This window comes from Vidua macroura, chromosome 8 (genome assembly GCF_024509145.1).
Source record: "Vidua macroura isolate BioBank_ID:100142 chromosome 8, ASM2450914v1, whole genome shotgun sequence".
NCBI classification, from domain to species: domain Eukaryota; kingdom Metazoa; phylum Chordata; class Aves; order Passeriformes; family Viduidae; genus Vidua; species Vidua macroura.
Window position 1 is genome coordinate 19,580,715 of NC_071578.1, and position 26,718 is coordinate 19,607,432.

General features: G+C 40.5%; 1 protein-coding gene across 3 annotated transcripts in view; it reads right to left on the reverse strand.

Annotated features, from left to right (window-relative positions):
• Positions 1 to 26,718, reverse strand: part of GBF1 (golgi brefeldin A resistant guanine nucleotide exchange factor 1) — a 102,228-nt gene that overhangs the window by 10,895 nt on the left and 64,615 nt on the right. For all 3 annotated transcript variants that reach the window (XM_053983368.1, XM_053983367.1, XM_053983369.1), the window contains exons 6-24: positions 26,087 to 26,195; positions 25,665 to 25,725; positions 23,930 to 23,984; positions 17,108 to 17,243; positions 15,647 to 15,876; positions 14,985 to 15,153; positions 14,591 to 14,802; positions 13,821 to 13,919; positions 13,211 to 13,405; positions 12,733 to 12,919; positions 12,117 to 12,257; positions 11,490 to 11,578; positions 8,362 to 8,564; positions 7,812 to 7,935; positions 7,388 to 7,513; positions 6,720 to 6,802; positions 4,250 to 4,486; positions 3,241 to 3,334; positions 465 to 641 (exon numbers count right to left, since the gene is read on the reverse strand). In XM_053983368.1, the coding sequence (XP_053839343.1) occupies positions 465 to 641; positions 3,241 to 3,334; positions 4,250 to 4,486; positions 6,720 to 6,802; positions 7,388 to 7,513; positions 7,812 to 7,935; positions 8,362 to 8,564; positions 11,490 to 11,578; positions 12,117 to 12,257; positions 12,733 to 12,919; positions 13,211 to 13,405; positions 13,821 to 13,919; positions 14,591 to 14,802; positions 14,985 to 15,153; positions 15,647 to 15,876; positions 17,108 to 17,243; positions 23,930 to 23,984; positions 25,665 to 25,725; positions 26,087 to 26,195 (2,727 nt within the window). The remainder of the gene's footprint in view (positions 1 to 464; positions 642 to 3,240; positions 3,335 to 4,249; positions 4,487 to 6,719; positions 6,803 to 7,387; positions 7,514 to 7,811; positions 7,936 to 8,361; positions 8,565 to 11,489; positions 11,579 to 12,116; positions 12,258 to 12,732; positions 12,920 to 13,210; positions 13,406 to 13,820; positions 13,920 to 14,590; positions 14,803 to 14,984; positions 15,154 to 15,646; positions 15,877 to 17,107; positions 17,244 to 23,929; positions 23,985 to 25,664; positions 25,726 to 26,086; positions 26,196 to 26,718) is intronic.

Here is a 26,718-nt window from a genome sequence, read left to right on the forward strand (position 1 = left end):
GAACACAGACGAGGACATGCATATGACCTCCCCAACCCCTTTATATTCCTCTTAGTGATGAAACACTACACCAAACAGCCCATATGTGTGCAGTCAAACCCAGCTCTTCACCCCATTATCCTGTCAGTAAAGTGCCATTCACATCTGGTAACACCAATGCAGTGCTCTAGCACTTCATGCCTATAAGCATGTCCCGCTTCTGCACAACATTCAAAATCTGTTCGAGTAAAATAAATGCTGGAATTCCTCAAATCCAACATGAAATAAAATGAGAGAAAAAGAAACAAGGTACAAAAGAAGCTGCACACAACTTGAACATTATACCCTTCACAGGTTTCCAGGTTCTGTACACACTTTACCAAAACCAGGCCTTCACAAGAGAGCTCTCCAGGAACTGGCTCTATGAAAAGCCAGCTTCTCACTCTGCTCACTCTTCAGTTATCCACCAGCCAGCTAATTATTACCTCCACCATGGCCTTGGGCAGCAGCTCTGCTCGGAAAAGCTGTAGCATGGCCTCCATGATGTTTTTCCAGCCCTCTCGCAGAATGTCACCATGGCGATGGGCCAAGTGAAACACTGTCTTTGCTGCAATATGGGCCTTGGGATTACTTCCAAAAACAGTGGGCAGGTTCTCAATAGACTGCAGGAAAGAAGAGGCGGTGGCAATCAGTCAGAAAGAGATGTTTTCTTTTCAACAGAAATTAGGGCAGATGCTTCAGAACTGTTTATGGGAAAGATAACAATTCTCTGTACAATGCTTGGATAACTCCTCAGCTCACAATCACTTTGCACAAAAACAAGGACAAGGTAGCTTACCTGATACAAGTCGAATCACTGAATAATCTAGATATAAACTCCCCAAGAATGACAACTCAGAACATTTTGAAAGTGCTTGCTGAAAACCCACTAATTTATCCTGCTACAGGAACTCAGCTCAGGATCAAAGCCTTCTACAAGAAGTACCACATCTCCTCTGGAAGCAGCAATTACTCTGCTGTGCTGTTAAAGAAGGGAACTGTGGCCAAAACCATTACTGACTTGCAAAATTACTCCTACCATTACCTAACAGCAAGATTCAAAGTAATTCAATCCTAACGTGGAGTCTCTGCCGATGATTGCTGGATCTCAAATCCTCATAATCTGTTCAACGCACTCACAGCTTTTCAAAATACAAAAAGCCTGCTAAGTCATTGAAACCAACCAAGCATATGCTGCCAAAACAAGGAAAAACCAGCATCCATGTGAGCTAATATCAAACAGTGTAACATGCTCCATGATTCTGCAGTTACTTAAAATCATTGCAATCTTCCTTTTCAGAAGAGATGGGCTTTGCCATTCTCTTGTTTATGTGGACAAAATCCATACTTATCTCCTCGCCAAGAATGGAAGAGAAGACAAGAGACTGAAGGAGTCAGTGTATCCTATCTCAGATTTGAAGTTCAGAAAAACTATCTCTTACTTCAGCCATACTGATGGAAAAACTGTTATCAAAATGGGTCTTTGATTTAGAAGCAAACTCCATTAGAAGTGCCAATCTGAAATCTGGCAGAAATGCAAAAACCAATTTGGGTTTTTTCCATTGTTGCTATGGGGAAACTACATGAATACCTGTATCTCTGAAGTCTCAGGGTGCAAACAGCAATATGCCTGATTTTGCATTGTGGCAAGAAGCCACATCACTGAAAATCACACACACAGGTTTTGCTACTACTTACATACTGAGTCAGTGAGTCTTAACGATGGATCATGAAGTAGGGAACTCATTCTTCCTAATCACTTAAAGACCTTCCATGTTCCTTTCCATTTCCCTTCTTTCAATCAAAATGGCCATGCATAGCAATTACAGTGCATGGAGAGGATGCCTGGTTTGACTCTTTAGTCCTCTGAAGAGGACTCCTCCTTCTTTCCTTCCTCCAGACTCTTAAATATTTGTTCAGTTATCCTATTCCACTACTGTCTCCAAGCCTTACAGGAATTTAGGACAGCAGAAAGTAATCAATGTACTTCGAATCTGGCCAAAGATAAGAACTCAGCCTTCTTCAAATCCAGAAGTCCCCGATTCTACATCATCACCAAAAGACATGCTTACTTGATTAACTCAGACCTCAGACAGCTCCAGATTTGAGTCTCACAACTAGATGGGATGCAGCTGGCAATAACTGGTGCATCTGAGGGCTTAGTCTAGTCTAGTTGCTTCTGCTGTGTAAATCTGTGTCAAACTGTTTCATGGCAGACATTCCTCTGCTTGTGTTACCTATTGGTGGTCTCAAGGTCTGGTGTGCCTGAGGATGATCAAATACTGTATTCTTTACTGTTGCGAGCTGTAGAGGAAGAGGGAATCTAAAGCAAACCCTCTGCTTGAGATTTCTTTATCTTTTAAAAAATTTACCTGTCTTGGCCTTTTTACTCCAATGCTTTCAGTTTTGAATCATCTTGTTTCCCTTTCTTATATGTGTGGCAATTCTGTTCTCCTCACTGTGGGTCTTGCACAGGTTCTGAGAGCAATACTGTGAGATCCTTTGGGAGTTCTGACCCTTTACAGGAATTGCTGTCAACTACTCTTAGTACACAGCATGGTCTGCCACACACTGTCTGTTACGCACTTTGGGGAAAAACAGACGGATGCTGCAACACACAAATAGATTTGAGCAATAAAGCTTGCACTAACCACAGCACCCTGAATTTATTCTCATGGTACATCCCAAAGAAAGAGTCTTCAGGGCTTGCCAAATGTGGGGCTAACAGCTTATTACCAGAGTCCACACCCTAACTGACAATTCAAAGCATTTGTTTTTCTAAGCCCTTTATGCTTATGGCTGTGCATCTACATAGCTCCTACGCTATGGAAGTACATCTCACAAAACAGTCCCCCTTGGCACTGCATAAACCCTGTAATTGAAGAGTCAGTATCTGAAATGTATGAACTTGCTTGGGATCACAGGGAGATTTAAGTCTCTTCAGATCAAATAGGTGAATAAACAATTCTACATCAAGGCATTTCTGCTCTGCACAAACTGATACTTGTGAGTAAAAGAAAATTTGCATATTTGAACTTGTCCTATGGAAGTCCAACTTCGCTACACGTTTCTCATTACTTCCTTCAGAAAACTCTGGGCAGGGGCTGATAGATACCTACACATACAATGATAACTAAAATAAGCAAACATTGCTGCTTAACAGAGGAAGAGAGCTCCAGTGTAGTAGAAGCCATGCTTTTTTCTGCCTCTTTGCAAACTTACCTCACTGCTGAGAGCTGTAAACTTGCAGAGAGAAATGATGAGATTGTCAAACACATCACTAAGGCCATAGTGAGCAGAAATCATTGCACATTTCCTGGGAAAAAAAAGAAAACAGAAAATAATGTACTAAGTCAGCACAGGCAAGTCTATCTACAGGACAGCAAATCTGACACCCTCTCTGTTGACACTTTAGACCTTCCTCTCTACCCATGCATAATGAATGCTTATGTATAGAAGTCTACTATTATTGCTTAAATAAGCTCAATCCTTATCCATAGATACTGATACTTGTCTATGCTAATGCAAGGATCAGTTTAAAGAAATTATTCTAAACAGACAGACCACTTGCACCTGAGCATTATATCCAACCTCCTGTCCTAACATAAGAGAGTTGCTGAGATTGTTGGTAGTGTTGAAGTCCAGTTTCCAAGATATCATGGCTACAGTAGTGTATTAACAAAGCATTAAAACTATGCTTAAAGCATCCTTTAGTCTGATCTAAGCATGACCAAAGATCATTCCAATAGAGTTGCTCACAGATGGCAAGTACGTGAGTACTGGTTATCTTGGAAGGAAAAAAAAAATCCCACATCCCATTCAGCCATAGCTATGGGATCATAAACATGAAAGGTTTTGTTCCTACATGGAGATTCTGTCAGCATCACTGTGCCAGTTGAGTGACTTTTCCCCCCCACTTCTAAACAGCCTAGCTGTGTCAGTAGGTCCTTTAAATGTAACCAGATTGGAGTTTAAAAATATGTACCCTGGACACTTTAATTTATTGCAGCACAGCAGTCAAGCCAAACAGTGACTGGCAAGCCAGAGAGGCCAAGATGGGATGAACTGACACAAATGACAGAACACTAAAGGATTGTAGGTCATAAAAAAGTGCTTTTTAATTGCTAGGAAAAGCAATATTTGATATTCACTGTGATGTCTCTCCAGCAGATAAACAGGAGCCAATGGTCCCACTTTTACTATTCTGGGTCTTTATGAAGGTAAGAGTCACCTGAAACCAGAGATAGCCTTCTGGATTATTGTTTCCTCTAAACTCTTGTCAAAAACATAAGAAAGTGCTGCAATGGTGGGTCCCCATGTCATGGTGAAGAGGTCATGGTCATAGCTTCCAGGAGGCACGTGGAGAAATATTCCCTCGTCAGTGGCACCACGATGCAGCAGGACATTCCAGATATAGTTTTCCTTCACCAGACCCGTCTGTTCTTCTGGCATCACTATCTCATCATTTCTACAAGGGAGGAAAGCAGAAAGATTGAATTTTTCATTCTGAGCCAAATCTAACATTTACACAGTGTCTTTCATTACGTAGTCCCAGAGCTAAGCAATACCTATTCTGGAATGATTTTGCCAGCTCCTGAAACATTCTGTTTTCCTAGGCCTCCCTGCTTCGCCTGCCCTTCTTAGATATCCTGAATATAAAGTCTGGTGGTTCTCAGAATCACACAGCAGCAACTGTGTATGGTCAGTATTGAAGAAGCAGGTACCTACTGCTACACGTGCAAAACATAACACATACTGCCATTAAATGATGGGAAATTCTGGACAGCACACTGGCAAAGCTTCAACCTCCATCCAACTCTCACCATGTTAGAGTGCTCTCTTCATACCATTATTCCCAGTTAGAATTAAATAGTTACATTCAGTCACCAGTAGGCAAGCATATCTTTGCATAAGAATAATGGAAATATTCATATTATACCAAAATCAAATATCAGAAAGGAAAGTAGTATAAAATTTTAAAAAACCAAGAAATCAAAAGTATGATGGGTGATTTATAACCAGGGTACCACAGCTCCTTATTCTAACTTGGATGAAGCTATACAGTAATAAAACAATTATGATTAATGCCAAATACTGCTTGCAATCCTAGACTAAAACACATAAAGCCTAAATACCTACTCTCTAGACTTGGGTATCAATGCACAAGAGAAAATCCTCCACAAATGACCAACTAAGTGAACAAGAGCCTCAAAGCCACTAAGAATAGCAGATTACAGCAAATCTGAAGAGTCCTTTCTGCAACAATCAAAAAATAACATACTTCAATTGCCAAAGAGGCAATTTTCATGTGCTAACAACTATAAAAACTGCTCCTGATTTATGCATAAGAAATAAGCTATTCTCAGCTTCAGGTGCTGGCATATTTTGACAAGAGCTGTTATTACTGGGATAATATAGGGAAGTAAGTTTGCAGTAAACAGTGCATTATTTCTAAAATTTCATATATGATTGAAATTACCAGAAGCAAGTGAATGAGTTTACTTGGAAGGTTTCAGGAAATGAAAATGTGGTCAAAAGCGAAATGCTAAGCCTCTGAAAAGATCACACACTACTTCATAGAGATGGCAGTGTTATTTTTTTCCCCTAATAATACAAATAAATAGTTCTTCAATCTCAACTATGACACTGGGGCAATCTATCTGAGATGGAGCAATACTGAAATGATACATCAATTATCCTAATCACAGACCATACTGGAAAAGCTGAAATATCTGGTGAAGGGGGGGATAAAGGGAAATAGTCTGGGATAAAGGCACTGGGTAACAAACATTATGTGTATATGCTCAGTGTACTATTCAAAACATTAAGAACATCCTCAGGGGAGAGAGGCCAATCAAAATTACAGCTCTGTTTGAAAGGTAGAGCTACGTCTTGAAGAATTTCCAGATATTCAGTACAGGCATCACCCCACCTTCCTGGAGAAGGCTCAAAAGGGAGGGTCAGCCCAATCACACTGCCCTGCTTCCAGCACCAGCTACTGCCTGCCACTGCAGATGGAAATCAGCTGAGACTCAGTCACATCCTATCTCTTCAGAGATGTAATCCTCTCAGCTTCAAATTGGCTGAGCCTGGATTTATTGATTTACTGGGTTTTGAGCTATTATTAAAGCTTCCCACCCAAAGCTAGCTTGTGCACTAAAGGGCCTCAGCCACCAGGAACTCTCCTCAAATACTGCTCTGTGTGCCATGAGCTTCAAGGGTAACAGAAGAGGCTGGTGCAGACAGCAGCCTCATATGAAGAGCTCAAAAACAGAATATGTTAAACAGAGACCTGGACACACTGTGTCAGGACACAAGTGCTGCCCTGGGGATGAGATTATCTCTTGAACCACATAAAAAGTTCTAAAAAGCTCTAAAAGCCTGGTCTGAAGAACAAAGCCTTCTTAGATACAGCATTTCACATGTGCTTGCTCAGCCATGATTTTCCACATTCATAGAAGTAACATATTTTTAAAATTTATTTTAAGATCTGGATTAAACTACCGTGGCAAAAATCCAAGATACAAATCCATGTGCTGTAACAGGCTTGTTTACCACAACACCACAGGGAGCTGGAATTTGGTCTGAGGCAAACAGGCACATGACTGGTGAGTCTCTCTCCATATTTTCCAGGTATCTCACTGACCCAACAACTCTGCTTTGCTCTCTGCAAACATGGGGATGGGCAGGTTGAGTCTTACTTGATGGCATGATACATGTCTTCCAGGATGTCCTGTTCAAAGTCTTTGCCTCCATTCACACCTTTCAGGTTCTTCCGAAACTCCTGAAAAAAGTTAGACCAGCATTAATTCCTGGTATCTCCAACTTTGACTGTTTGGCTAGGATCAGTACTCCACTTCTTTTTCATAGGCCAGAAGGAGATTTTCCTGCATTCTTCTACATCAGTCTCAAAATTCAAAGGTAAATACTATTCTTAGTGGGAGTAGTGTGCAGCATCTCCTGTCTATGCTCATAAGGAAAGAGCAGAGACACAACACGTGCTTAGCTGAGGCTGGACATCAGAATGGCAGGCCTGTACCACTGCACTGGCACTCACATGACTTGAACTCTGTAGAAGCCCACAGCAGTAGAACAACCTTCTCTGTGTTACCATGTCTGAGGATACAGATTGCTCACAGAAACACAAGCCCCTTGAAGAATTTGCTAAGTTTTCTGAGAAGCTATTTCTTCAGGCTGTCTCTTGCCTACAGCTACTCTCTCAAACTGTACTCAGCTGTGGTGCTGCACTCCAGCTTACTGTGTACATGAGTGAAGGCCAAAGAAAAGAGACAATGCCACTGAGATAAAAAGAGGTACTAGACTGTTTTCAAAAGCAGAGAAGACAGATGCCTGCACTGGAAACACCCACCTCCAGAGTCATTGGGACATTCTGCTTGCGGACATTGTGGTTGTGCTGGTCAGTGTTCAGCATAATAACTGCATAGGCCAGGGCAAAGCAGGCATCACTATTAGCAAACGGAGACCCATTTGATTTCTGAAAGGCAAATATATGCACAAATTAATCCTATAGGAACAGTGATATCAGTGACCAAAACAGCCATTTTCCTAACCACAGTACTGAATCATCTCTGGGACAAACAAAAGTCCCAGGTTCTGGCTCCAGCTTCTAAAAAGCAGCCCAGGAATCTATTTACCACCGCCAGCTCCTACAAAACAACAGCTGCTGCTTGCAGAGCACAGTTATATAGGCCATTTGATCTGATATGTCCACCATGGCAAGCAGATGGACAAGAAAGAACACAGTTTCGAGCTTTCTGTCACCAAGTACACACCCTCCAATGTTCTGTGAAGGCTTCTAACAGTCTATGAATTACAGGTGCCTCTCCTGGTAATCTAAAGGCCTCTAGATAAAGTCGTAGAGCTTCATCCAGCCTTAAACCTTGGAAGCTGAAAGTCCTGCAAAAACAATGAAATGCAATGAGAACCTGAAACAAGAAGGGAAAGGTAAGATAAACTTAATAACTACAATCTTGTTTGCTTAGACAGCAGAGAGGAGGGTGAGGAGAGAAGAAAAGAAATATATCATGAACAGCCAAAAACAATAAAGGAGAGTCAACAATCTTACAAGTGATTATGTATGTAATTATCTCTCCAGTCTTCCCGGAGACTGGCCCAGCTGAAAGGCGCTCGAATATCATACTTAAACATATCTAAGGTGTTACCATATGCAAGAGGTGCACAGAATTAAGGCATGGCAGTACAGAGAGAACCAAGTGATAGAAATCCAATGCCTCCAGGAACTACCTATTCTACTGCTTTTTTTATTACTAAACTCTTAACTTTCACTGTTTCCTGACTGAAGAGATACAGAAGCATACTCACCCAACAAAGCTTTCCAGCAAGTCTATGTTCTTACGGTCACTCACAAATTCCCCAATCATCTTTTTGTCCAGGCGAGGATTTTCCCGTAACCACCTGGCCACTTCATTGTTGTCAATGGGGGTGGCAAGAAGGTTTTTCTCCTGCAGAAACTGTATCCCTTTCTTTGGTTTTTGGTTGAACTGCTCTGTGCCGGTTATCAGGAGCTGCAGGAGACATTCTGATAATTACAGCTTGAAGTGCATTTCTCATTTTAGATTGTTCTTGGCATTTGAACCAAAAACAAAACAGAAGAAAGATCAGCCTCAGCATGATCAAGTTTACTGTACTGTGTAATCCAGGAAAAAGGCTAATGAAGGACAGAAAACCTGCATTCATCACAAGGTTTTATCGTCAAATAGTACTGGACAGAGTAAGCATGAGCTGCCATGTCCAAAAAGCTTTAACGGCTAACCAAGCAATAAGCTCTGTTACTTCAAATGCCTCACCTGCTCTCATTTGTAAACACAACAGATAAACCCCAGGCAAGTGGCAAGATCAGCCCTACCTAGTTACAACAGCAGCACTGCTCTATTGTCCTCTTCTGTCCCTCTGGCTCCAGGTTCTCATAACTACCTCACCATTAGGAGACAGGCAGCAAGAATCCTCAGCACTTACTCAACATGTGTAAGAGATGGTCCCAGGAACATCAGGTATTCCAGCCGGACAAGGTTATTTGTAGGCTGGGAAGAGCAGATACATATTTGGTTCTGAAAGGAAGTCATCTAATCTGCCCTCCTAGGAAACTAGACTGTACCATAGTCACAGTGTAGAAAAACAGCTAAGAAAGGGTTAACAATGTTCTTGGTGGTGTTCAGAAAAACCAAAAGCACAAACAATGGTATGAACTTTACTAAGAAACCAGAATAAATGTCAGTTCCCTGTTAGCTCCTATCATGATCAGACTGCTAGCAATGACCTAGTGAACTAAATTCGTGACCATCATGATTACTAGCTCCCCTGGGTTTCTCAGTACCTCAGAAGCCACCAACCCTCTGGTGTCTGCTTCCCCTGCCTGTGTGAGCATCCTCAAAACTGCAATGAAACACAGACCCTGAAATAGCATGGACTGCACAGAGACCCAGTGAGGCCATAATGAAAGAATAACCATGCAGTGCCCTGTTCTAACAGGCCTGAAGGGACTGTATAACACTGGCAGCATTTCTATTCAGCTGTAAGTCCTGAAACCCAAGACCAAGGATATTCTACGGACTGGTTGAGTCCACAGACTTCCTAAAACCACTTGAAAGGAGACCGGACTGACAGTTTGCACTGCATTTGCAATCATGTCAGTCTTGTGCTTCTTCCACCACCTTTGGAAACATTCTGTTTGATGCACAATTTGTTTTCTGTTTTCATTTAGCTTTTTTCTTCCTTCAAACTGTGGTAATGTTTAGTACTTCAGAGGTTAAAGGGAGGAGAACATGCTGGTGCCAGGTCAGCATCAACATAACTAAAACTGAGTGTTTGTTGTGCCCTGTTTATCTGCTTAGGATGAAACTACTAGGAGATGTAGAATCAGGTAACAATTTTCCCTAGGCAAACTCAGAGATTTGTGAACATCTTCCTGCCCCCTACTCTTGATTTCTTCTAAACCTGTTTTCCAGCAGAGGAAAGCCAGAGTATTACCAAAGGTTTTCAGTTAGAACAGAGGAAGCACTATGCAAGCCCTCTTCTCAACAGCGGATTTTCACAGAGTCCATCAAGCAAAGTTGCTATGAAAGCAAGATTTAAGGCAAAATTCAGTGGTTCCTTTGAATACTGCACTGATGATCACTTCCCCTCACTGTCCTTGTAGCTGGGGAAGCCAGTTACCATTACCCCACTGCAGCACTGTGTTGCAGGTAAAGAAAAAGGTTTCCCAAGTACTGCAGTAAGCTTCCTAGAGAGAAACCAATGCTTTAAATTACACTCAGATCCAGAGACAGCCAGAGTGGATCACAAAGCACAGATTAGTATGGCAGCAGAGAAAAGAGATGTATTGTATTTTATTCTTTTTCTGATTAAGTAAGTTCAGACAAATATGACCATCAATTCCTTACAAAAATGTAAAATAAAACCACCTATGCTGGAGAGAGAAGCCAGAAGCCTTTTAGTCAGATACAAATAAAAAACCCTTTCTCTTTTTACCACCAGAGAGTCCTTCAAAGACCTAATTTCCTTTCTCCTATATCATCTCCTTACCTACAAATAGTATGGCCACTCATGTTTCATCCAGAACATGCATTATTTTCATATTGAAATTTAGTAATCTCTCACACCTGAAATGAACCTACCTCATGCATATGTTGTGCAAAGACAACAAAATATGTACAAAGAACATACACGAATGGAAAAAATCTCAAGAAATGCACAACAAAAAAACGTGAACAGTCCCATGTAACCCCTGGGGATTTAAGATATATTCACCCATTCTCTGGACGTGAAAGAGCACCCCAGTACCATGTATTTGACACAGCATAGCAGATAAATACAAAGCCATTAGCATGGAGTACCTTTACCAACACTAGGCCTAAACCAGACCCATTCAGGGAATGGAAAAGTTGTGGAAAGTTTAGACTATAACTTGGACTAATGAGGTTCAAGGAAACAGACTCTGAAAACAAAGAGTGGCTTTACCACAACCAAAACAAATTTTTTGGTCATCCTTATGACAAAGCAAACATAAGAATTACCAAATCAGAATGGCAGACCAGTTAATTTCTACTACAGGCCTCTTGGTATGCTCCCCATTTACATCTTTGATAAGAGTAGTGAAGCCGCCCTTTTTGATCAAAGTACCTGATTATCTCCATATAATAAAAACTAAATCCAGAGACTTTCCCACTGAGAAATCAGATGGACCTAGCTTACAAACTGTGCCACAAAATTTCCCCAACACTTCTTGCAACCTTCTGCACAACTAAACCAGAGCAGGTAATAATCATTGGTGTCTCTACAGTGTAGCAGGATTTTCAGTGGCTGACTCTTAAATTCTGCTCAGCAGAGACCAGAACTCAAAATTTCTGAGGTATGACCAGTCATGCAAAGCCCACATGGGATGGGAAATGAGAACACTCAAAGATCCACCTGTAGTGTATTTCAAACCATACCTTCTTTTTGTTCTTAATCTGCATAAGTTCCTGAGGACTTGGAAGGATACAAGAAAATCGAGTAGGTTTCCTGGGGATACTCTTCTCAGCTAGAATGACAAAGCATCATTACAGTCAAATCTATCCCCAGCACAGCACTCAGGCATGGCAGTGTCCCATAATAACTTTCAGTCATGGAGTCTTTGCTGCAATATGCTGTCCTGCAAATGGCAGTCACACTTCAATTTAATTACTACATTCCTCCCACCCACATTTTCTTCATAATTGCATAGTAGCTTCTTGCCTCAGACAATTTCACATAGCCACAAGATTTAATTTTCTGGCTATTTTGGCTACGTACATTACTGATTCCCTGGAGAGCCCCTAACTTCCTTCAAAACTCTAAGCACTGCTATGAATTCACACACTTTTGACCCAAAGTGACCCATCAGATCTAATTCCTCCCAGAAGACATGCAACACCTAGTAGGTATAAATAGCACACATATAATAAACATACATTCACCATATACCTCCTTCCAATTTTGAACACAATAGCTACAATGGTCCACACTATAGCAGGACCTGTCAGCAAATGTCAGGACCATTCTTAGGATACAGACACCCAGGGTACTGCCAAGGCTATTACCTGCTTCACTTCCTCCTTCCAATTCCATGCAGCTCTCCTTCATCTGGTCAGCCATAAGGCACCCACTGGTGGGAGGACATACCCCAGCTGGCTCTGAGATTGCACTGGAAGATTTTCCTTCACTGAATGCTCTCTCAATATCTGTAGAAGTTAAAACATATAAACAAGCAAACAAATAAAACCCACAAAAAAATCCCAAACCAAACACCCACAGACAAACAAACTCATAAGCCAAGAAGAAGAAAAAAAAAAAGCTATCAACAGAAAAATAATCACTCTAAATTGAATATGTGCTTATTCAAAGGAAGGAACCTTCTAGTAACCATGACTTTGCAGTATCAGTATTTTGTCTATATGAATTCCACGGCATACCCTCATTCTGTGACTGCCAGTCTTGATATGGCCTTTATATAAAGCTTCATGAGAGACAAATTTTGATATTTGCAAGTTTTACAAATATCAAGGTTATTAGCATCAGTGTGTAGTTATTAAACATGCAACAGGAAGACTGAAGACATGTATTTAAGGAGTTTACTATGTCAGCAACCAAAATGAGATCTCCAAGTTTAGCACAAGACTAAGCTTAATAGTAAAATATCAAAGAAAGTGTTCTTACTATTGCTTGTTTCTTTGGTGGTGTTGATGGTTTCTGGGATGGGTTTGACAACTTCTTTCTCTTGTTGATGTATGTTACTCAGCACTTTGGCCTGGCAATGTGCCTCAGTGCTATCTATCACTGTCAGCAATGCTTCCAGAGACAGCAGATGGACAGTATACAGCTGTCCAGAGACTGGAAAGGCATTCTGGGAAATAACATGTAAGCATTAGTCAACTTTCATGTCTCTCTCACCATAACAGGGCAAGTAAGTTTTCCCCCACAGCCTGGGGAAGGCAAAAAACTAGAACAGAATACCCTAAGCTTTCTAGCTTGTATTTAATAGTTTATTTGCTCTAATATTATTAAAGCATCATGACTATTCTTTTTCTCTTCTGCTTCCAAATGTTAAATGGCCTTCCTCATCTCTAGAGCAAACTCTCCCCAGACCTTTTGAGCGCTCCCACTGTTAAGTTCTGCCCCTGCCACGGTTCAGCACCTTGGAGAGCAGCTTGGTGAGCTCCTCGAAGAGGTTGGCACAGTAGTAGTCGCAGTCGTAGTTAATGTACAGCTCAGTGACAAAACTGGGAATCCTCCACAGCTGAACAATGGCTTCCAAAGCCATCTCCTTCATTTCATAGGGCATCTTTGGGTTTTCCACAGCGATTATTTCCATCAGCTTCTTGATATACATCTGGCAGAAACACAGGGCAGCTCAGTTTAAGGAAAGAAAAAAAAGCAGGATAGTGAATAGCTTTGAGGACTGCAGAGGGAGATTTAAGCCTCATCTTCCCCCATAACATTCCATCTTTAATGATAGCTCATTCTGAAGGAGGCTGTAAAAAGGTTTCAAACAGTTCTACCATTCAGTGCACCTGGATCTACAGCTCTAAAAAAACAGTCTGAAGGCAGGCAGCACAGTACACCAGTCTGTAATCCAGACATTTGATTTTCCAACAGAAAAAGGCCTACACAGCCTACCCATAACACTGAGTCATTTATACAAACACAATTTGACACTTAGACTCTATTTTATTGTCCAGATATATGCATTTAACCAAAGGCAAATAAACTATTATGTGGCACCCAGTGATACTCAAAAAACTCACCTCCAGCTGGAATTTCAGATGCTCTCTCATGCTCTCAAAGAGAAGAAAGCACACCCTGAGGGAGGCTGCATACAGATTGAGCCGTTCAACACTCAGTAGCTGAACAAGAAACAAAAAGAATTTTAAGAAATACAAAGGCAAGTCATTATGTGCTATAAGTAGCAGTACTAGGGCACTGCAGGCATCATCTGCAACCAACCAAAGATCCACACACTGTCCCCCATAGCAACGATATTTTAAAAAACAATCCCTTGTTCAACCTTCTGGTCCTACTTTTTGCTAGTGAGGATGAATATACTTAATTCTCATCTGTGCATGGTAACACTTCACCTACTACAATTTGGTTCTTTTGCCAAGCCCACAGAGACTCTTAGTGGTGAAGGAGCTTGGGAGAGGACCTGTCTCTGAGATGACCCCAGTGCAATTAATAGCTTGGTATCCCCCAAAGGTTCTGCCTACTGCTAAGCTGGTAACTTGCATCCATAATTACCTCAAAACAAATTATATCAAAACACAGTGTTAACCCACAGTAACAGTTCATTCAAATCACACTCATCGTTCTTGTCCTTGGTCTGCAGAAAATAGCATGACAACCTCTCTGGCTTTGCAACAGAGCCATTTGGTGCAATTCAGAACTCTCACTGCAGTGCAGGAGAGAGCTTGTTTGCAGACCAGCCAAACCTCATAATAGTAAATTTCAATACACTCTGATGGAAATTCGTATCTGACTCCCCAGTGCCATATTCCATGCAAGCATAAGCCAGACTCACTTGAAATAGGTGCCGGCACAATTCCTCCTTCACGAGTCCTAAGAGGGACTGGCAGTTTGCAATGGGTGCTGACTCCAGGGCAACAGTCAGCAGCTGCAGCCCCATGTGGATCATCACCTCAGAGTTGTGGCGGTCATGAGGGTTGGTGAGCGAGATGAGAAAGCGGAACAGTTCTCTAATACATGGCAACCCATATGGGACCAGAGCTGCTCCTAAAGAAAAGAGAGATTAACAATCTAAATTTTCTTTTTGCTTTTCACAGGTGCCTAGCAAGTGTTAAAAATTTAACTGTTCCAGACCCACTAAGGAATAGGAGCTTATCAGTCTCTTAGCAGGAAGTGAAATAAAACAGTGGAAATGAAGCAGGACTTTAACAGCATTGCCCACCTCTCACCTTCTTTTTGGGAAGACTGAGTAAAACGTACTCCCCGAGGATTTACATAGTCCATGTCATGAACTGAGGCAGAGTCAGAATGTTCTGCTACAGATGTGCACTCCTCTAGGACCTCAGGGATAGACTCGACAGAAGCTGACTGGACCTTCTCCTCCCTCAGACTTTCATTCTTCATTGAAACATCATTTGAGAATGAAAGAAGCAAAAGAAGAGTTAAGCACTAGACAAGAGGGGAAAAAAGTCTCATTTGTTTGCCGTTAATCTGTAATTATTAAAACAACACAGCTCACTAACAGAAGAGTATAATAAAAACAAAATTTAAGAGAAAAGAGGGCCTCTACATAAGCTGCAACCCTCTTTACCCTTCCACTTATATCAAGTTCTTATCTGCTTTATATAACTCCAGGTTGTGAGACTATGCTCAAAAATACTCCTATAACCTGGTAGTTCTTACTGCCTCTGAGGTGAAAAATTTTGCTTATTTTTTAAAAACAACTTCAGCACACTACTTCTGTTTAAGCCTTCCTAGCATTTCTACCATTCAAAATATCTGCAGCTCTGAAAGATTCCCTGTAGCTCTATGATCAATAGCATTTACTGTTGTGGGGAGAAGTGATCATGCTGGGAGTTGGAACTTTTCTTTGCAAATTATATTCATGTACCTGGAGTTCAGGCTGATTTTGATTTTCAGTGACTTTGGCCTCATTTGAAGATGTTCCTGCATTAATTCCCAAAGAAGCGACTTGGTCCAAATCTGTCAGGTCTTCCTTGGATGTTGTCTGTGAGGACAACTCCAATCCACTGTCTGTAACAGGGCTGACTGCTGATGAAACGTTTTCTGAGCTCCCAGAGGAGCTGGGAGAAGGACCATCTATGAAAGTAACTCCGCTTGCTGATGCGAAACAGAAGCAAAATGATTAGTATTGCTCTGTCCCTCAACAGACAAATTCATACATTAAATACAGCAACAACAAATTCTTTCATTACTACTTCACATTACAGATAATCTCAGCAGCACACTAATGTGGGAACACAGATAAACTAAGATCTCTCTTGCTAGGTATTAATGAATTAAATAGATGAACATTGGAGATACTAGCAGTTCTCCAAATTTAACACAATAGTTGGAGTCTAACTGAGCAAATTAGCTGACTTACATAGTTAGGTAACAGGTGCAGAGGAAGAAGAATCTCAAAAAAGTCTAAAAGGTGTACTTTACTCTTTAATATAATGGCAAAACCACTTTAAATACTTGCATCAAGAATTAATCATTTCTTCACAGTGAGAATTTTGACTTGATTCTAAAGCAGGACCGATTTCTTTAATTCCTCCTAAACAAATGAAATTCATTACAATTCAAATGGATCTGAAATATGAGCAGTGAAGATTTTTTACCAAATTCTGTCTCTAAATATGAGACAGTGCTCCAAGAATTTAAGTGTTCCTTACAGAATCACAGAATCAATTAGGTTAGAAAAGATGTCTGAGATCATTGAGTCCAACCTATGACCGAACACCACCATGTCAGCCAGACCACAGCACTGAGTGCTACATCCAGTCTGTCCTTAAACACCTCTAGGGAGTGCAACTCCATCACCTCCCTGGGCAATCCATTCCAGTGTTTAATCACCCTTTCTGTGAAGAAATTCTTCCTAATGTACAAGCTAAGCCTCCCCTGGAGCAGCTTAAGACTACGCCCCTTTTCCTGTCACTAGTTGCCCTCGGCTCTCCTCCTGTCAGTGTTCCTGTTCTCAGCCTCTTCTATCTGCTGCATCCTTCAACAGATCTGTACCACATGGCTGTCCATGTCCATAACCTCAGCCACTTCTCCAGGTGTCCATTCTCTTTTGTCCAAACTACCTCTATGAGGCATGCTGAAGGCACAGAAATGCTGTCGAGTTATCTGCAGGACCATGCCTTTCTCATCAATATGTATTCCATTTCCTGAGAACTCTTTCTCCTGGACCTGAAAAGCTATGATATGTTTTATTGCCATAGTCACTGAGAACTAATATGAAAAGAATTAATGCAAAATAATATAGTAGGAGAAATGAAATAAAGATAGATTCAAAAAAGCTCTAGCATGGATGCTGTCTGTTCTCTTGAAAAAGACTGCAACTTACCTGTGGTATTAGTAGCATTGCCTGCTGCCTGTTCTGTCCCAGGAGAGACCTTAGTTACGTGTCGAGGAGGCCTAGGTGATCTCTTCTGCTTTTTCCATTTTGATGATTCACTCATTCCTCCAGCTCTCATTTTCAACTGAAAATCAATAATCATTAATATCAGTGTTGCAAAACCACACAGCATAACGGATTACATATGCAACTCACAAAGGCTACCTCAAAGACTTTAAAGTCAGGCAGTAGCACTTAAATATATCACACAAATTAATCAGCACCCCAAAATCATGCAAACTGCTCCTTAGCTCCCCACATATTAGCCAACACTCCACACCTAAATCAAGGGACAATTAACTCATGACTCTGCTATAATATATACTTAACAGTTCAATTATCACAACACTCCCTATTCCCTATCAATACCTCCCAACTTTAAATTAGGATAAAGAATTCTCTTAGACCTAACACATCTCAAATCTCTCTGCATTTATCAAAGCTCCTAGACTTCCAAAGGGGATCAATTAAAGTATCTAAGCAAGCATTAGTTAAGTTTGACATGAAGCTAAAATGTCACCATCTATATATCAAGCTGGAAATGCAGCATGAGCATGCTGCAGCTCTGTCACTGATCTCTTACCTCAATTCACTCTTCATCTTTGTAGCAATGCCATGCTCGCTATTAACAAGTATTTCTAACACTTTACTTGCTACTGGCGCATGTTACATTGCAAATACCACCCTAGCAATCCAGAAACAAACCTCATTCTTGTTCACCTGCCTTCTGTCACTACTTCTCTTCTAAACCTAACCTTAACTCCTGATATCTTTGTTGACAAGGATTCTGCTTCTAGTTTGTACACAGAACTTTGGGAAAACAAGAACAAAAACAGGAGGAGGGCAAGACTGTGTGGCACTTGCTGCACAGCACTGTTATTTCAGGTATGCATAAATGCTCCAGAAATTCCTAAAAACAGTATGATATTTAGCCACATGGCTAATGGCCCTGGCCAGCATGAAAACCAGTTCCTTACAACACAAGTTTCTCCAAGTGCAGGACTGCATGTACTCTTGTGTTTGGTAGCTGCAGTCAGCTTTTCTGATGCTGCCACCTCCTCAGTTTGGGTGCAAATTTAAGCACAGAACAGGTATCTTGCATGTTGTTTCAGTACCAGGCCCTATTCAGTGTTCTTCTTTGCAAATTTATCACAGTTAAGTTTTATTTTGGGCTATAATATTCCTTGTTTCTTATATCTCTAGCATCAGATTTAACTTATGTAGAAAACACTTATATTCTTTAGTGTCTTCCTTTTTCTGCAACTTACCTTCTTCCAGCTACTACTACTCTTAAACACCAATAAATCTTCTAGGTTCCACTACTGTTTTTCTTTCTCTTTCCATTTTCCAGGTAGAATTCTAACTCCCTGTATATGGCCTCAGCCTGTACTTCTTCCCATTTAAACAAAGCCTGTGAAAATGTTATATCCCACTGCCGTAAATCATATGTGTAACTTTTCTTCACACCACAAGTTGTATTTGCTTGATGACTAATCCCCAGGTTTTAGCTGTGCTACAGTTTCCTTGAGAGCGCTGATTAATAGATTCAGAATAACTTTGCTCCTTATTATTTCTTTCAAATATTGTAAAAAGAATCTTCTAAATCACAGCTTCTGGCAAATACTTACATGACAAGCACACAGCTAAAACCAAAATTTTGCAGATGTCAAAATGTTTTACAATGCTTATGGATCACAAACCTTTCATGTCAAAATTGTCACCTCTCTCATCTTTCCTACTTACTGCTTCATACGGCTATATGAAATATGTGTGTTATTTTTGATTCTTGCCAATTTCTAAATTCTGAGCCTTAAATACTACCAATAGTTGCATTTATTAAAGGCTTAAGCTACAAATTAGATCAGATAGTTTTATCTACCAGCTACTATAGAAATAGCTGTATTTTTTTTCTTTCTTTTTCAGTAACTTATACAATAAGATCTGAAGATTTATGGTTCATCATACCAAACTATTTTCATTAGGAAGGAAAACTGGAAACATTATGTGTTAAACGAAAAAAAATCCATTTCACACAATTTCAAAACAGACATTGCTTCTAGCTACTAAATGCTGTTGTCATTTTTTGCCAGGTTAAAAGTTACTCGCAGCAGGATGCAAAACTGAATCAGCAAAATGGAGCTGAGAGAGTGATACAGGCTAACCATGTACCACTCCTTTTGCCCTCAGTCATGCTCCTGAGAAACACCTAACATTTGAAACATTCTATCATACAATACAACCTGAGAATTTAATTTCTGCTTCTAATCTCCCCTTTCATACAAATACCACCTCGAATCAATACTAGCCCTTTCAAACAGCATTTTTCCTCAGATCTAAAATCTACCCTCTGTGATTATCCTGTGTTTCATTTTAACTTCCAAGATTGCATCTCGAGGGTCATGAGATACAGGCCCATCTGTAATCATTTCAAGGACCCTGTGCCATCTTTCAGAGACTGGAGTCACAGCAGCTTCATATGGATGGGAAACAGTGGAGTCAGGAAAGCAAGAAGACTTACTTGATTTTTAAAGATTCCAAAACATTTAATCAAACTACAAATCATTTAGACCAGAATATAAGTTTATTTGACCTTTTTAGGTGTTGGGTTTTTTTTGTTGGGGTGGTTTTTGGGATTTTGGTTGGGGTGGTTTTTTGTGGGTTTCATTTTTTGTGGTTTTTGTTTTCATTTGGTTTTTTAGAGTTTTTTGGGGGGATGGGTTTGGGGTTTTGGTTTTTGTTTGTTTTGTGTTTTGTTTGGTTTGGGTTTTTTGGGGGGGTGTTTTTGGGGGGGGGGAGGAAATTCTTTTGGTTTTTTTTGCAGGGAGTGGAGGGGTATGTGGGGTGAGATGAGATTACTCAATAGGTCTTTTCCATCTAATACCATCCAATCTCCACATTCTACACAAACAGGTATCCTTTTATTAGAATTAATAAAAGGACTACATAGGACTACTTCCCATAGAATTTTGCCCTCCCTCCTTTTTATTTTGCTATCTCCTTTTGCTTCAATGCAGCAAACTATTGCACAGTTTTAAAAATTTGCAGAAGCAAACAGAAATGCTTAATAAAAACATTTCACCAGTGTCAAGAGGCTAAATGCTGTTTTAACAAACACTGAATTTGGGAATTCTAAAACAATACATGTATCAAAGGACAGCAAAGTAACATCATTCCTTCTGGATTTTCTTTGAATTAAAAGGTAACAATCTCACATCTCTTTGCTTTTAATGTTAGCATAAAAAAATGTAAAAAACACTTGTACAGTTTGCCTTTAACTAAAGGAAGTATTTCTAAATCTTGTTTTTACCTTTAATTCCAAGGGATCTCCCAGTTTCTCATTGTATGTTAACACACTGAAATTTTAAACCTAACGTTGTCTTTTTGATTAAATGCAGCAGCTAAATGGCATTTAACAGACCATTAGCATATTCTGAATCTTACACATTATCTAAAACTCTCATTCCGTCTTCCATGCTTGGTGATATTAGACTTACATTAGTTTTCTAATTATCAACATCCTTGAGACTACATTAAGCTTGTATTTTTGGTGGTAAAAACCATTTGATGTTGGTATTTAAAAAATATTCTTTAGAAATGAGAGAGGGAACTCAGAGGTACTGTTCGTTCATCTTGGAATTCTGTACAGATTCAATTACGTTTATCTGAGTTACTTTTGCATAAAGAAATGTCCACAAAATTATAGAAGACAAAAATTACAGGACTCCACATGCTTCCTTTGATAGATGAGGTTTTACAAATAAAACCCTAGCTAAGGTCTAGGAAGGTGAAGAAAAATGTAATACTACAAGTTTATTTTTAAAGGGTCCATGAGATCTCATTTTTCTACAAGCCACCTTACCTGTACTCGTTTGTTTTTCCATAAGATACTGTAAGCCTCAAGAGAAAAGGGCAGGGGCCAATGATTAGTAATTAAAGTGATTACACTAAAACATGAGCTCATTCTAGATGCAGCATGGAACTGGTCAGCACACCAAGTAGCGTTCAAGACACAAAAGCATGCAGAGAGAACGCAGTCCACGATCCAAATCCTGGAGACACCAAGGCAATCCAGTCATCTCATTTACGTACCTGCCTGTACTGCAACAACTAATGAAGGTTATTTGGTGAAATGCATTTACACATCTTAGGCAACTATCAACAAAATCCACCCTAAAAATCTGTGAAAATTCAGATTTATGTTCCTCCTCACTCCCACAGCGGAGCCCAATGTTTACCTGGAACACTTTTTACTGCAAAGGGAAACATTTCTTAGTCTTTTTTTTTTTCTGTGTAACTGCATAAATCTGCAAATCTTGAGCCACTGCCTTTCAAACTATCCTCTTTGTATAACTATTTTGTCTTAGACACGGGACAAAAGAGTGGCATTTCTAAATGTTCTGTTCAGCTCTGTCTGGACTAAGTAACATTATTGGCAGACAAAAATTAAAGCTACATTAAGTTTATGAAGCAACATGGAAAACTGAGAACTGTCCTAAGTTAGTTTTTCAGGGTTACTATGATTGATCCAAACCTAATAATCTGCATGCCTACAGTATTTCTTTAGAAGTATTTTCTATGGGAATTAGCAGGGACCAACACATTTCGTAAATCAGTTTGGTCCCACTAATCCCCCATTAGCATATACTGTGCTGGGACACATACTTAAATTCAGTAGAAACATGAACAAAAGATGTTGAAAATATACAGCAGTCTCCTTCAAAAAAGCTTTAGAAAGCATTGAACTCTGTGGCCCTGTACCAAGTAACAAAGCTCAGAGAGTCACCTTGACTAAAATAATTTTAAGGCATGCTGGGTCAAAAGACTCCTCAGGTATATGGAGGAGCTATGTCTATAATTAAGATCAACAGGCAAGACACAGAACACTTCAGAGACAAATCTACACTTTTTATATTTCCTTTTTTCAGATTTTCAGTGTCAAATCTTACCCATGCCCTCCCATACCCTTCCTCCAGAGGATGCTGTGATGGTGTCTTAGGTGGCACTCACCAAGACAGTGAATGCTGCAGTAAAACAAGGGTCTCTCCCTCCCAAGCCTGCCCCAGCTGCAGCCACAACACTGCAAAGCAACCGCGGCATGCACTGTCTCCAAAAGCCATGCTGTGTCAAATGAGTGGAGGGAGATTTGCTGCACACAACGTAACTATCTCTCAGGTGGTGTTTACAAGAGAAGGAAGAGGGGAGTAAGGTAAGAAGGGAGAAGGGAGAGAGCGACCTTCAGGTTCTTAAAGATCAATACCCTCTCTAACTGGTTCAGGGCTTTGGGCTGTTCCCCACTACTTAGCTCCAGTTTGTTGAGGAGACCTGAAGAAATCTGTGAAAGATAGGCAAATGCATGGTTTAAACAAAGCAAAATAAACCCAAAGAGAAGAATAACCTGGCAGAGTGCAAGGCTGCAGGGCACACTCCTGGCATGCACAGCAAAGAGATAGTGCAGGGTAACTGCACAGAGGGTAACAAGACAGAGCATCACTTAACCGAGCGGAGAGCAGCCATCACTTGGTAAGGGCAGCCTTCCTAAATTCAGTCACCTTCACTCTACACCTTCTGTACACAGACCATACAAGGCCTGGTATCTGCTGTACATTAGCCTGATCTCTTCTAGCTTTCCGTACACCATCCTACCATCATCACAAATCCTGTGACTTCTCCCACAGCAAGGGAAACAAGCAGTCATTAGTTTACCATACAAGAAGTAAAGCCCTAAGCTTTACCAGGTTTCAGATTCCTACAACCAAGCATTCAGTCTCTCAAAACACTTCTATAATGGCTCTGAAATGTATGCTTACCCTATGCTGTCCCTTTTCTCAACTCATTGAAGTAAAACCAGAGTGGAAGCTATAAACTGTATATTCAGCATTAAGTTGAAAGGTGGTTATTTCTTCTCCAGCACTTTTCCCCATCCTATTGCTCTCAACAGCAGAATCTAGTACCTTTATTGACATTTTTCATATAGAATATAAAGAATATATAGAAGTATATATGGAGTTCCTCAATAGGACCTCAGTTCAATAAGAAATTACCACATTAATAATCATATATGGTCACATAATGTATTTGAAATACTGAATCTAGCTGCTAAAAACCTCACTGTATTGATCAAGATGGTAGCGTTGAATAAATCCAGAACTTCCACCCTCAGAAAACTGTACATTTACGGAAAAGGAGACAAAGAAAAGTCTACTTTGATTTGGCTGCCAATAGAGATGGCATTGATCATGTGAACTAAGGCGCTCACCACAGAATGCTGTCCCTTCTATAAGTCACCACAGATTTTTCTATAAAAGCCAATTTCATGCTTTCATGCTGTTTCACCAGCCTCAAAAAGTTTCCCTTCCACACAGGAGGAACAGGACAAAAACATATGCCAAGAGGTCAGTATTAGACCAGTAGTGAATGAAGAGTGATGAAAAAGAAGCTGGAGAGAGAGCAGAAGACAGCAGATAACCAGACAATGACACCATCAGGTCCCAGAACTTGCTGGGGTTTTCTAGCCCACAGCACTGATGGCTGTTCCCAGAATCCAGACTGTCTCACTTAGGCAGCAGTATCATTAAAAAGACTCGCCACTGGACTATCTGGACTTAATCCCACAGAATTAATGAATCTATGTCCATTTATGTGGTTAAACATGCTCTTTCAGTGAACCAGGACTTGTAGAAACGAAGAAATACAAGTGTGAAAACAAACAAAATAGAAATGAGCGCAAGCCAAAGACAGGAGCAGAACAGTCAACACAGTGCTGAGTCTTACCTTCTTCATGTTCGTTCCCATGTAGCTTTTAGGCTCTTCTTTAAACTGAGGCAACCTGAAATACAAAGAGCAAGCCAAAATACATAAGCTTATATGGATTAACAAGAAGGGGAAAGAAACAGGCCCGTCTTTCCAGTTATGCTGCAGGTACTAGAAAACCCAAATTAGGTTTTCTTCACAAAGAGGACTCTCCTAATTTCTTTTCCTGCCAAAATCTGCCAAGGGAAAGAACCCCAACAAATACAGATGAGATGTGCTGTGCACACTATTACTGCTAATGGCTGGTTTTCTATATTGATTTTTCTGCCATGTAAAGACCATTTATTTTCCTTCAGTGTATGTTTTCAGCAGTGCACTATTTACGTTTGTTCAAAACAGATTTCTCTGATGCTACTAAAAAGAGCTGCTGAGTCAGTGCCATCCACACCAAGACTCTTGCAGTGTACCTGTTATTACTAGTCATGGCAATTCCTCTCTTTGAATTTGTAGAAACCCCAGCAGTTATCCTGTGTTCTGCATCATATAAACACAACTATGGAGGGCAGCAGATGTACATTAAGTTGAATCTTTGGAGATAAGCAGTTCCCATCTCAGAATGAGGTAGACTGCTCTCACCTGGGCTACCAAATGACAGCATGTACAGCTCTACAATGCCACACACCCTGCTCTCTCTTCTATTGTTTCTTTACTACAATTCTGTCTTTACTTGATGAGGGTATAAAAGCCTAAGAGCACAGCTTTGGCTGTTTCTTTTTCTGGAAAACAAGATGGCCAAATCACCCCTGCAGTTGCTGCCTTTGCTTTGTATCTCTATCCCAATGTCCACAGGCATAGATGGTGTTGGTGTCTCTGAGCCTTGTCAAGAAGGACAGAGGAGAGGATTACACAGTAAGTAATGAAAAAGCACCAAGTAAAATTCACATATGCATTTGGAGAAAAAGTAATGTGGTTTCTCCTCTTTGAGGAGATTGATTCTGCCTATGCCCAACATTCATCCAGTGCACGATGCAGGGCACACAGAGGAGAAGAAAACTGAGATCCCATTGGAACTGTGTGACAACAGGGGAAAAAAACATACGATGCAACTGTGTTTCATAAGCTGTCAGTTTCACCAGAATATTTTTCTACTTAAAGTATATATATGTACCTGTAAAAATGTCCTTTTTACAATACCCAGGGAAAGCCTATGATTACTTCACTATTTGGAGAAACAGTTTTCAAGTTAATTAACTTACTTGAGTTTTAAAGAAGTCATCTTAATTACCTAAAGGGTGTTGAAAAGGGCAGAACGTTTGTCCAAGACACACGATTTCAAGAGTTTTAAATGTTCTTTGATGTGTGAGGTCAAAGCTCTCAGCTAGAAATCAGTGTGTGGGTATTCAACACCATTTCTGTTCTCTCTGCTAAAGAGAGCTATATTTTTAGAGCACCTTTTTTTCAGTGAAGTTTGCATTCTCTGTCCTGAAACTGGTTCTCTATCCTAAAGCTCTTCATTACTTGGCTGTCCATCTCTCCTTAAAGGACACCTTAAACCAGGCAACCTTCCCTACCTCTGTCTCCCTGCAGTCTGACAGGGTCAGCCCTAGAGAAAAGTTCCAAATCCTTCATCCCCTTCCACCTCTAAATAATGACCATTTTGGATGATTTTTCTGAGGGCCCTTAAGTGGAAGTGTGGAATCTTTCTGTCCTTAGAGGGCCATCTCAGCAATGCTGAGGCAAACACAAGCAGGTTTACCTTGTGAAGAGCAGCTGCACCATGTCGACCAGAGTGTGCTCTGCAGATTTTCTCAATAACTCTGCGAAGACAAAAACAAATAACACAGGTGTCATTACTCAGTGTGATATTATCAAGAGGCTTCTTCAAGCAGACTCCCCTCCGAGTCTTGTTTACAGAGATTACGGCAAATTTATTAAAACCAGCTCCAACCCCGCGTTACTGCAAACGGTCACGGCATCACACGGTGGCGCTACACAGCTGGGGAAAAGAGCAGTCCAAACTTGTACAGTGAATGCCCAACAAATCTTCCATGAAGTTGTAGAAAGACACAATAATATAAAGCTCAGCAGCTTTCCATGGATGCATGCTCTACAACAGAACTAGTTAATGCTGAGGAAGCCTGATCAATTTCTTAATGGCAGAAGTATGAACAAACCTACCACTGAGCCTCATTTCGAAGCATATGCGGAAACAGGACTGCATGATCTCACACACCGACTCATTGGTGAGGTGGGCTCCCACTGGGGTGAGCAGCAATGTCCTCAACACCTGCGAAGAACAGCACCCACATGTACCACACTGCAATGATGCATGCATTCCCAAGAGGGGGTTGGTTTCCTCAAGAAAGACTGACATGAGCAGAAAACCTAAGGAGGCTTCTCCTGGAGTTATTTTAAACTGAATGCTGTGCTCAAGAAGCCAATTAGGAGACAAGAATGATCTCCTGACCCACTTCTTAAAGAGGTCCAATACACTGCATGCTACCCAGTATTTAAATTCAGAAACTAGATATGTGCTCAGAAGTACACAGACCAAAGAGGTATACAGTCCATAGTTTTGTCTCTACAAAAAAATTTTCTCAAAAATAAGTCTGAGAGCTCCGTATTCTTAATTAACCCCCCAACACAGACCATGCACAAGGTAGGATTATCAACACTACCACATTATCAAGTTCATAATTTTAAAATCATTTAATTTAGGCTTTTAACTATTTTCATTTGGAAAAGCTTTTACCACAGGTATATGAGCCATCTGTTTAAAAATAAAGTCTGTCACTAAGCTCCTGCAGAGT